Source organism: Euleptes europaea, chromosome 5 (genome assembly GCF_029931775.1).
Source record: "Euleptes europaea isolate rEulEur1 chromosome 5, rEulEur1.hap1, whole genome shotgun sequence".
Lineage (NCBI taxonomy): Eukaryota > Metazoa > Chordata > Lepidosauria > Squamata > Sphaerodactylidae > Euleptes > Euleptes europaea.
Window position 1 is genome coordinate 73,355,434 of NC_079316.1, and position 12,031 is coordinate 73,367,464.

The window sequence follows — 12,031 nt, forward strand, 5'->3', positions numbered from 1 at the left end:
AAAGCCTTGTTTTTATCGAAGATGTTTGTATAGTACTTTAGGAAAGTCTGATGGCGTAATTGCTATTATTAAACTGCAGACCCAGTTGTACCTGTTGATAAGTTGCTTCCTGATTTGATTGTCTCGTTGCTGAGTACTGGTACATTTTGATAAAATGGGGGGGGGGTAAACCTAAGTACTTTTAAGGTTCTCTTTACATCTGTACTAGCCAAAGGAAATGTTAACGGAGCTGACAGGTTTTGTGTTTACTATATTTTTTAAAAAAACAAGTATTTTTGAACCATTTAGAGAAAAGGGGTATTTTTTTGAGGCATTTTAATCTCTTTGTAGCAAAAGATGTAAGCTGGTGCCTTCCTGAATTGCCCACTCATATAAGTTAATTGTGAATGGAATAACTATGTTAAAACACACACAGAGACACACTATAATGGACTCAGTCTAACCCACTAAAAACACAGGAATTTCATTTAGAAGTATCCCTATATAACACAGCCATGTCACTCTCCCCTTCCTCACAGTGAGCTCACATGTCTGGTTGTTGAAGAGAATAAGAGGGCCTTCTTCCCATACTTCTACCTGGCCTTCCCATCACTCCCCTTGATCAAGGGGTCATATCCCCACAGGGAATGGGAATAAATGGACTCTAATATAGGAAGTGGCTATGGGTATCTCATTCCCTGTAGGGGCCTGTATAAAAAAAAAAACTGGAGGAAATGGGGGGTGGATTTTCCCCACCGGAGAATCCCCCCCCAGTGTTTTTAGTGGAAAAAATTGAAATGTTGGGGAGTTATGAAGAAAATTCGTATGAGTTCTAGAATGAGTAAAATGCTTTTTTTAAGGACCGCAAGTTACACAAAATGTGCAATATGAAGATAGTTATGTAAGGAAAGCTATAATATACAAGCAAAATGTGTGTAGCTCTCAGATACCAGTCTTCTGTTGCAATTTCTGCAAAATATTAGAAGCAACTCTGATCTCTAAGTTTCCTCTTCATATGTACATAAGGTACTCCTTTCAGATTCACTTTAATTATCCAGGCTTGGTAGAATTGTGGAACTAGCAGGTACGAGGTAAGAATAAGTTCTAAATGACTTCAGACTTTGGACTCAACAAAGTAGTAATTACTAAATGAGATTTTTAAAAAAGCTTTTAAAATATCCACTGTAGTTAAGAGGTTAATGTAATGTTAACATGACTTTGAGCAGTTTTTTGGAGGCTGGGTCTTATGCTTTTGTTATTGCTTTACAGGTCCATGATGGAATATGCCAGTTCTGTCTTGCTTGCATCTATTAGTTTTCAATACATTGCAGCATTTCATGACAATGGGACTGCATCATCTAATGGTACAACAACAAGTAAGGAAACAGTGAATTCTTTGGAGTAAATTATGAATATTTGAAATACTGCTGATTAAACTGTTTTGATGGCCGCATGCCAGAAATCTGAAGAAATACTGATTCAATCTGCAAATCTGTGCTTGTGGATTCTTATATGCCGTATGCTGTCTACAATACATATGAGTAATTGACCATGTATAGGTCTTTTCCCATTGACAATTCCTATGAGTGTTACTTTACCCAAAAGTGAAAGAAAAATTGGACGACAGTATTATTATCTTGTAAAGCCCCTGTAACTAACCCGTGTATGTACTTGTGTTTATATGTCTCAGATAACTGAATTAGCCAGTGTGGTGTAGTGGTTAAGAGCAGTGGTTTGCAGCGGTGGACTCTGATCTAGAAAACCGGGTTCGATTCCCCACTCCTCCACATGAGCGGCGGAGGCTAATCTGGTGAACTGGATTTGTTTCCCCACTCCTCCACAAGAAGCCAGCTGGGTCACCTTGGGTTAGTCGCACTCTCTCAGCCCCATCTACCTCCCAGGGTGTCTGTTGTAGGGAGGGTAAGGGAAGCTGATTGTAAGCCGGTTTGATTCTCCCTTTAGTGTCAGAGAAAGTTGGCATATAAAAACCAACTCTTCTTCCTCCTCCTCCTCGTCCTCCTGTTGTGGTACAAATTTGTGGAAAATCCAAAAAAGAAAAATAAGGCTACACCTAGCAACGTGCCAGAAAATCAAAAAAGGGGAAAAAAGGTGGTAGCTTTATTGTCATGTGAAACCCCTACGCGTTTTGCTGTATAAGCTTTGTTAGGGGGATCAGAGTATATGCTATAGAACGAAATAGGGGTTTTACAAGACAATAAAGCTGTCACCTGGCATCCTTTTTTTCCTTTTTGTTATTCTACCCCTTACAGGTTTTATCTACAGCTTTTCTTCTCTTTGGATTCAGGCTGGCTGCCAGTTTTCTCTGTCAATCAACAAATAGTTTACCATCATATTATTGCCTCTTGTTTTTATTGCCTCTGGTTGCTTCTTTTGTATCCAGTGTGGTTTCGGTTGAGCAATAAAACGAAACTAGAATTTTGATGGCTCTTACATCACAGCAATTCAGCCAATGATAAGGAAAAGGCTAAAAGATGAACAGATAACAGCTAGTCTGTATTCCCAATTTTTAAATTTTTGAGGCTATTTTGGACAAATTTGACAATACTACATTGTAGCAATTGTGGGCTTTTAAGTTGCCATCTGTTCAAATTCTGCCACCATAAAAAGCATCCTAAAACATTCCATATTGTTGTGGACAGAGTCTCAAAATAATGTAGCTACCAAGCCACTGCTGATATGTAACTTGTTCCAAAAGTGAAATGAATTAATTCTTGCTCTTTGATGACATCTCCTTGTTTCTACTCCTACTAAATGAGCCTGCAGAAGGTGGGGTCCCCAAAAGCTCCTTTATGGCATTGTACATCCCTGAAACATAGAGTATGAGGAATAATTGAATCTGTAGTGTAGTTAAGGGAATATCTTTATCATTAACTACGTAATTGCAATGGACTGGCCCATAGTTAAGTAGTACTTTTGTAAGCTACTTGAAATGTAAGCCTAATTGCAGGTGTTTTTTTTTAAAGAACAACAACCATAACAGTATTTTGATACAGTCTTTTCATTAAAAGCCCAAACCTGAAGGGGGGGCAGATCCACAGTGGCTGGGAGTGGCGCGGCTGCGCCACCTCCTCAAAGACTTCCCAGGCGCCGCAGAGGCAAAAAAAAAGTTTCAAAAATAAAAAAGGGGGGAAATCCTTCATTGCCTCCAATGGGGCTACTGCTGCAGTGTGAGGGGGCGTTCCCAGGGCAAAAGGGGTGAGGAAGAAGAAGAAGAGTTGGTTTTTATACGTCGACTTTCTCTACCACTTAAGCGAGACTCAAAACCGGCTTGCAATCCCCTTCCCTTCCCCTCCCCACAACAGACACCCTGTGAGGTAGGTGAGGCTGAGAGAGCTCTAACAGAGCTGTGACTTGGCATATCAGCATATTCACAACAGAGTCCATACGCAGCCCTCAGCCCTTGCAGATTTGGGGGGCTCATAACTTTCATACATTCCAAACGATTGATACTTTTCCTCCTCTGCCATCCTCAGAGAGGCTATATATGTTTGGTAACACTAAATGCTAGAAGGGCAAGGATCAAACTGCTTTTATTGCTGCCGCAAACCCTTGATGGCTTTTAAAGCTTTTAATTTAACTGAATTTAGTCTAATGCATAAAACAGTAATAGCTGACTTAATGTTTTCCTCTTTATGAGATGGTGTGTGTGTGTGAATTAAGTTTCCTTCCTTTATCTTGGTCAGAGAGGTACATCACGTAGGCAGGGGTCACTCACAACTCCACCCTTTGCTGCCTTATGTGATGCAGGATTAGGAAAGAAGGGCTATAAATAGAAAGCATCAATTCATTCGTTTCAAAGCCCCACAAGAAAGGGAAGATCTTCTGGCAGTGCTAACTCTAAGACAGACTGAAAGACGAGGTGGATCACAGGAGCCTGCGGTGTACTCCTATGGTCAGGGAAGCAAAGTTCACACAAGACAAATGGGTCATGGTGGAGACAGATGTAATGGAAGAGAGTTCACAGTTATCCGAGGAGTAAGCTTGAAATGCATGCCAAAGAATTTATTTTACTTTGCAGCCTTGTCCCTCTTGTTTCAGGCAGGCTGCCTTTTTTAAATTTTTAAATAAAAAAATATAAGTGCCATTTGAACCTTTTTTGTGTTTAACCGTTCATCACTTTATTAACATTTTAAAAAGAAAACTTTAAAAAACAAGTGCAAAATTCTTCTAAAGATTGATGGTGGAGAGGAGTTTGTCAGTAACATCACAGAAGGCCAGCTATGGAACATCACAGTACACCATGCTACAAACTTGCAGGAACAGTGTTTTCCCTGGAAAGAAATAGGCATATTGGATGGACATAATAAGAACACTTCCAGATTGGCCCACAGGTTATGTCTGTTTTCTCTCTCATACATCCTTTTGGTTCTTTGGTGGACGTGTGTACTCTTTATCGTAGTCAGAAAGTCAAGAAAAATAAATGGGTACATGAGACAGATGGAACAGGTTGTTTTCCAGTAGTACCTTGGCTGAATGACATGTTATGAAGTCCACATGTCCTCTGCGTGGACTTTCAGCGGACGGGTTCTACGAGTTCTCTGTTGGGAACTTAATCCCCAGACATGTGAGGCCTGATTCAGAACAGGTATGTGGAAAGGAGGACTCACCTCTGACCTTAAATAGACCCAGAATTTCCTCTTGGGGAAACTTACATGTACTGACGGCTACATATATCTTTCCCCCACAGGGCTAATAGCTATTTCAGGTCAGGAAAACAGCAGGGGAAGAAGAGGCATAAGCCCCTCCTCCCCTCCCACCAATCTGAATTGGGCCCCTTCTTGTGTTCTCCTAAGTGTGTCTGCTTTGTTTGAATGCCTGTAATTACTGGATGTTATATTTAATCAAAGACTTTCTGCTCAGGCACAAAGCTGATGTATAGTTTAGACAAAAAACATGCATTACCCAAGGGAACTCTTCTATAGTGGCTGAAAGTAAACAGTATAGTAGCTGTTTGTGTTGTGTTTAGGCAGATCAATCACATGTGATATTTATGACATACTAGCTTCATGTTTTCTTTTCCACTATAACAGAAAAAGCAGGCAGTGTAATAATATGTTGAGAAATAGTATTGCCTACATATAATAATGTCCCAGCATCCAAACAAGGACAGTGTGATATAATTTTCTAGAATTAACGGTATGAAAGGTAGAGAGGGCGAATCATGTATGAAGAGCAGGATAAAAAAGTAAAGTGGTAGTGTGGACAGAAACTAATTTTTACTCTTTTTCTTGTTATACTGTTACTGAGATCCATCATCCGTGGTATGTTAATTCACTTTGGAGAGAATGATGTGGGGCAGATGACAGGCTTGTCCTTAAACATACAGGCAGGAAACGAGTTCCAGAAATCACAGTTATATGGTTCACGTTGTTCCAATGTAGTGTTCGGAGGGGGACGATGAACCATAGGAAGACAGGGTGAAGCAATAGCAGTCAGTACAATATTTTCATGATTAGGAATAATATATGCATTCCAACAACACAGATATTAAAACGTTATAGAGGTTGTTAAATTACCAGCCTGAAAAGTGGGGAGAATAACCTGTGCCGCTCTGAGTTCCTCGGTTCATCTGAGCCAACTCCCTTTTGTATTAAGTGCTAAAAAGCCTTTCTTTCCTCCCTCTGCTTTGTCAGAAAACCTGTTTACTGATATGTAAAATGTGTTGTTTCCTGTGTCTGACACTTTCATCAGCCCTTTTGTTAAAGCAGCTGGAAAGTTGCAGATGGTGAATAAATAGATGGGCAGCCTTTTATAGGTGCTTAATTTAGATTTACTCATTGTGATTGGCTGTCAGCTTTTTCTCATTAGCGGAAAAAAAAGGCTAGCCAATATAAATAGGTTTCAATTACCTGGATTGTTTAAACTTGGCATTCTTTTTGTTTCTTCTTTGGGGGAGATGGGATGCGTGAGGGTGAACAGGCTGTCATGTTATTGGAAATGGATGTGCTTCCTGCTGTTACTTCGCTGGAGGAGATCGCATGGTCTGACGCCATCTTGGAAATGACTGAAGACAAAAGGGACTATTCCTGAAACTTTTATCGGCTAGGGATCTTTCTGGATTTTCATCTGGCCCCAGACAGTGCCTGAATGTTTTGCATTTTCCCCCTTTTGTTACCTTTTGATTTTTTTAAATCTGCTTTTCAAAGTCGATGTCTTTTAGTCAGATGCTAGTTCTGATTGTCATTTGGTAAGATCTTCTAATTATAAAACTGGGCCTGTGGTAGGCTTACCAAGTTGCCCACTGCGGCTGCTGCCAGCTCTCCTCCACTCTTGCAGCAGAGGGAAATGTATGTGTGCTATATCACAGATGCAGCAACATCTGGTTGCCGTATCTACAGGGCAGTTTCCCCAGTCTCTCCAATAAAGACCATAGAGAAATTCCTAGAACGGTGTGTGTGGGGAAGGTCATCAGTTTAGGTGATCCCTAGGAAGTGATTTAGCTGCGTCGGTGATGCCCCTGTCCCTACTCTCTGCCCTCCAGAAGCTTTGAGGGTTGCTGGTGGAGGGCTGGTAACTAGGGTTGCCAGGTCCCTCTTTGCCACCAGCAGGAGGTTTTTGGGGCAGAGCCTGAGGAGGGCAGGGTTTGGGGAGAGGAAGGACTTCAGTGCCATAGAGTCCAATTGCCAAAGTGGCCATTTTCTCCAGGGGAACTGATCTCTATTGGCTGGAGATCAGTTGCAATAGCAGAAGATCGCCAGCTAGAACCTGGAGGTTGGCAACCCTACTGGTAACCCTGCTGTGGATTAACCTTCTGCCTACCTATGTGAAGGTTGTGCTCTAGTTATGTTATCAAGGGTCATTTCTTGCTAATATTTTGGGGTTTTTTTGCTCTTTGTATGAAAGTATGCTGGATGCCTAAAACGAACCAGTTGTCTGAAGAAGGTTTTAAAAGGTGTTTTTAGGAAACCAAAAAGAACTAGCCTGGTAATGGAGAGGCTGGGATACTGCTTCCTTTTCACTCAAGGCCCTGAGTCACATCCAGTGCTCTTAAGAATTTAGTGCTTGCACTAGTTAGTGCAAGCACTAAATTCTAAAAATAGAACCAATTAATGCTGCTTTTTGTAGATTTATTGGAGAAGCCATTTTTTTAACTCTGTGACTCCACCCCCTTTACCTTCCTTCTTCCTCTCTCCCAAGCCCTACCCCCTTCACCTTTAGTGTTCACCCTCCTCCCGAGTAGGGTTGCCAACCTCATGGTGGTGGCTGGAGATCTTCCGCTATTACAACTGATCTCCAGCCGATAGAGATCAGTTCACCTGGAGAAAATGGCCACTTTGGCAATTGGACTGTATGGTGTTGAAGTCCCTCCCCTCCCCAAACTCAACCCTCCTCAGCCTCCAGCCCCAAAACCTCCCCTGGTGGCGAAGAGGAACTGGCATCCCGACTCCCAAGTAGCAACCCCAGTCTTTCCCTTGGCCGAGGTTTGGCCCTACCTGTGTTACTCCACCTGCTCGTGAGGCAGGGTGTAGGTTGGGTAGCCACACCCAGCTCTTCCTGCAGGTGTAGTCTCGCTGCATCTGATGTGGTGTTCCACTGCCAGCTGGTTTCCCCTCCAGTCAGCCTGTCTCTTACCTGGGCTGCTGGAGGGTGGGATTCTGAGTTGGCCGGCACTGTCTACAGTGCAGAGAGCTGGGGCCTGCCCTCTCCAATGGGGGCTTCTGATTGCAGCTTCATTGCTCCAGGTAAAATGCTGGCCGGTGTGGGGGCTCTGGGGCTGGGAAAGTCTGGGGCCAAGCCGCACCAGGCAGCTTCTGCCTGCTCCGGCCCCAGACAGTCCTTGTCCTTTTATTTTTTGAGTTATGGTGATAAACCAAACACATATCTCTAAAAAAGAGAACATAATAAAGTGGTTCTTGTAGGTTATCCGGGCTGTGTGACCGTGGTCTTGGTATTTTCTTTCCTGACGTTTCGCCAGCAGCTGTGGCAGGCATCTTCAGAGGAGTAACACTGAAGGACAGTGTCTCTCAGTGTCAAGTGTGTAGGAAGAGTAATATATAGTCAGAAAGGGGTTGGGTTTGAGCTGAATCATTGTCCTGCACATTACCTTTGATACTTTTTGCAGGACAATGATTCAGCTCAAACCCAACCCCTTTCTGTCTATATATTAATCTTCCTACACACTTGACACTGAGAGACACTGTCCTTCAGTGTTACTCCTCTGAAGATGCCTGCCACAGCTGCTGGCGAAACGTCAGGAAATAAAATACCAAGACCACGGTCACACAGCCCGGATAGCCTACAAGAACCGATGAACTCTGACCGTGAATGTCTTAGACAATATAATAAGGTGGATTGTTTAAATCAGGGGTGGGGAACCTTTTTTTTTGCCAAGGGCCATATAGATATTTATAACATCATTCGCAGGCCATACAAAATTATCAACTTAAAAATTAGCCGACCAAGCCCCAAGCAGGCAGCTGCCCCAGATCACCCCCCTCAGTGCGGGCAAGCCGACAGGCATCCAACCGGTGGCGCACAAACCAACCTGGTTGCATAGGATGGTCTGTTGCACCAACCGTTAGCCGTCCAGCCGCACGCAGGAGACTTTTATTGGGCTATCACAAGTAAATTGTTACAGTATCTTATTGAACTGCCTAAAATTGTCATCTCATTCTGATGAGCAGGAACGCTATTGTTTTACTTTTCTTTGGTATTCTTGGTTAGGACAATAAAGTTATTCTCTTCAGCATCTGTTTCCCTGTCTCTCTCATTCACCTCTGAAGTGATGTTGAACTCGGCCCAGAGATGTGTATACACAGACTGTAAACGTCCCCTAGAACCCATATTCAGCTTCTACATGTGTGGAAATGCTCGTATGTGCATACCCTCACACGGGTACTCCTTTTGGGATCACAATCTATACGGAATACAGAGTTGGGTCCACAGACAAATAGAGTTCGTTGTAACCCCTGAACCTAGATTAAAAACCGATATGTATGCACTGTCTCAATATTACTTGGCCTGACCTCAGCCATCTGCTTTCTCTTTCACCTACACACTGTCTGTTTTTGATTCTGCCATTTGAGAATACAGGCACTTTGCGCAGAATACATTGGTCTCTGTGTTTTTGCTCTTGGATCTTAATGTCTGTTCCAGTCTCTATGATTGTTTTTACCCTCTTCTTCAGTTAAAACCTCCTATCTTTTGACCTGGAATTGTTCCTTGGCCAGAATCACAAATGCCCCCTTAATTGTGATGCAACTCTTTGCACTTTGTTTAGATCAGGGGTGTCAGACATAAGGCCCGGGGGCCAGATCCAGCCCCCTGAGAGCTCTTACCTGGCCCCCATGGCAGACAATACAGCTACCCCTCCCCACTCTCGGTCTGGGCTGGTGAGGCATGGCCTGGCCTAACCAAGTGACATTTATGTCATATCCGGCCCTTGTAGCAATTGAGTTTGACACCCCTGGTTTAGATATTGGCTTAGGCCAAAAGCTACACTTTTTGTCTGTTTCAGACCACCTAAAACTCATTTGATTTGTAGCTATTCCATTCATGAGTATCTTGACAAAAAAGGGAAAAAAAACAGAGCTTTGCAAGAGGTGTGGGTGTAGGGAACTCTGTTTGCCAAGATTGTTTTCTCTTGAAATCAGGAAATGGATGGAACAGTGTCATCCTTAAAGACCTTGTGAGACAGGATATGTATCAACAATAGGGTTTCCCAATATTTTTACATGCAAGTGCCCTCTAACTGAACAATAATATTTTTTAAAAACCCTAGCATAATCTTGGGGAATGTTTATCATACTTATTTATATTCTTCCCTGTGGTTTCCTATGCCCTGTTGGTACAGGCCAATGCTGCATTTTTAACTGTGGCCTTGAGTTCACTCTCTAGTTTATTCATACACTGATGTCACACACAAACATATCTTGAAATCAGATGTGCATTTTAATTGTAAATTCTGTATGGCTGTCAATTAATTCAAAAACCCAGGACATGCATTTTCAACTATTGTTCATTTATTTATGAAATGTATGAGCCACCTCTTCTGACAACTAAGCCTGTGTTCATCACACATGCCCCAAGATTTTTGGGGAATGAGCTTTTGAAGCTCCATTCATCAGATACCAGATACATTTATAGCTTGAGACTCAAGGAGAATTAAAAAATATGAAAACAATTCAGTCAAACAACACAAATCTCTAATAAACAAAAACATTACAGTGTGGCTAGGATTACAGACCTGGAAAAGGATGCCAGCAGATACTGTCTAAGAAGATAACAAAACTGTCAATGCAGGAAAGAAAACTCTATCTAAGGTGTAGATGATATCTCAAGAAATAAATTCTGCTTTCCAAGAATGTGCCATCATTCCAGCTTAAAAAAACCAAATAACTATTCTTTTTGTATGTAACTTTAAGTAATAATTATTGAAGTGGATGGTAATGGAACGCCCTTGCTTTAGATGTGTATTTCAATATGAAAGGGGGTATATGACATAAATTATTGTTTAAGCAGTCTAGCTAATTTATCCATGCTTTCATGTGAATAATGAGGAGAACATAGCCTAATTGGTATTTGGATGTAAGTAGGGGAGGATTTGGTAGAGTTTCGCAGAAAGCTTGAAGGACACTTTGCTCTACAGTGTTTCATTTAGGTGGAACAACATTTTTGAGCTTTTGGCATGAAGTGGCATTGACAGTCAGATGCACCAAGCAAAAACTTTTAAAAAATATATTGGGGGCTATTTGGGAGGGGGAGATCGAAGAGAGACACACATTTTGCTTTGCAGAGCAAATCCTGCGACCTCCTGTGGGACCTCTGCACTCATGTTACAGGACCATTTTGAAAGGTGTCCCATATATTTCATGTGGGTCACATGAGGACATGTTTCCTGAGTAGTTTGCAGATTTCTACACACACATGATTTCCACCTGCAATATGAAGGTTGTAGTTGAAACTGAATATTTGGATCTTGTCTGGCACTTAAATAACCACGTCATTGTACCTGTCCTACAAGGTTGCTGTTTTGGTACATTACTAAAAAGATGAATATCTAGACAGAATGGAAGTAGGACCATGTCTCGAAGGGAGCATCTGAATCAAATTTGAAAGATCAAAAGCTAGTGTAGTAGTTGGACTAGGATGGAGTATTGGACTAGGATCTGAGAGACCCAGGTTTGAATTCCTGCTCTACCATAGTGGTAAGCTCTCCTTCCCTGAAGGTTTTTAAGCAGAGGTTAGATGGCCATCTGTCAGTAATGCTGATTCTATGACCTTAGGCAGATCATGAGAGGGAGGGCATCTTGGCCATCTTCTGGGCATGGAGTATGGGTCCCTGGGTGTGTGTGTGGGGAGGTAGTTGTGAATTTCCTGCATTGTGCAGGGGGTTGGACTAGTTCAGGGATTCTTAAACTTTTCCCACTAGCGACCCCTTTTCGTTCGAGAATTTTTTATGCGACCCCAGGTATATAGGTATATAAAATAGGTAAACAAATCAAACATTTACTGATAATAAATCATAAAGAAATTTATTTTAAAACAATTCTTTGGTATACATATAATTTTACCATTTACTGTTGCCAAATTTTTCGCGATCCCCACATTCAGTTAAGCGACCCCATATGGGGTCGCGACCCAGTTTAAGAAGCTTTGGACTGGATGACCCTGGCGGTCTTTTCTAACTCTATGATTCTTTGGAAGCTTGCTGGGTGACCTGGGGCCAGCCACACTCTCAGCCTTACCTACCTTATAGGGTTGTCATGAGGATAAAATAGAGGAAATAAAAATGAAGTGAGCTGCTTTGGGTGCCCACTGGATAGAAAGGCAGGGCTTAAATGAAGCAAATAAATAAATAAAACACCAGAAAGGAAATGTAAGGAAATCCAGAGGCTAAAAATGCCTCTTCATTATCATTTTTCACATGTGTGCCAAATCAGGGAATAATAATAATTTTATTTATATCCCACCCTCCTCCAGCAAGCCGGGCTCAGGGCGGCTAACATCATGATATTAAATACATTTCATGGTACAAACAGATATTGCAACAATTTAAAACATTCTAAAATTATGCAGAATAATAAATTCT

The 12,031-nt window shown here is 41.9% G+C and overlaps 1 protein-coding gene across 1 annotated transcript in view; it reads left to right on the plus strand.

Moving 5' to 3' along the window:
• The window catches only part of PTPRE (protein tyrosine phosphatase receptor type E), a 128,457-nt gene that overhangs the window by 74,631 nt on the left and 41,795 nt on the right, over positions 1-12,031 (plus strand). The window contains exon 3 of the mRNA XM_056849382.1: positions 1,249-1,355. Within this exon, the coding sequence (XP_056705360.1) occupies positions 1,253-1,355 (103 nt within the window). The 5' untranslated portion in view covers positions 1,249-1,252. The remainder of the gene's footprint in view (positions 1-1,248; positions 1,356-12,031) is intronic.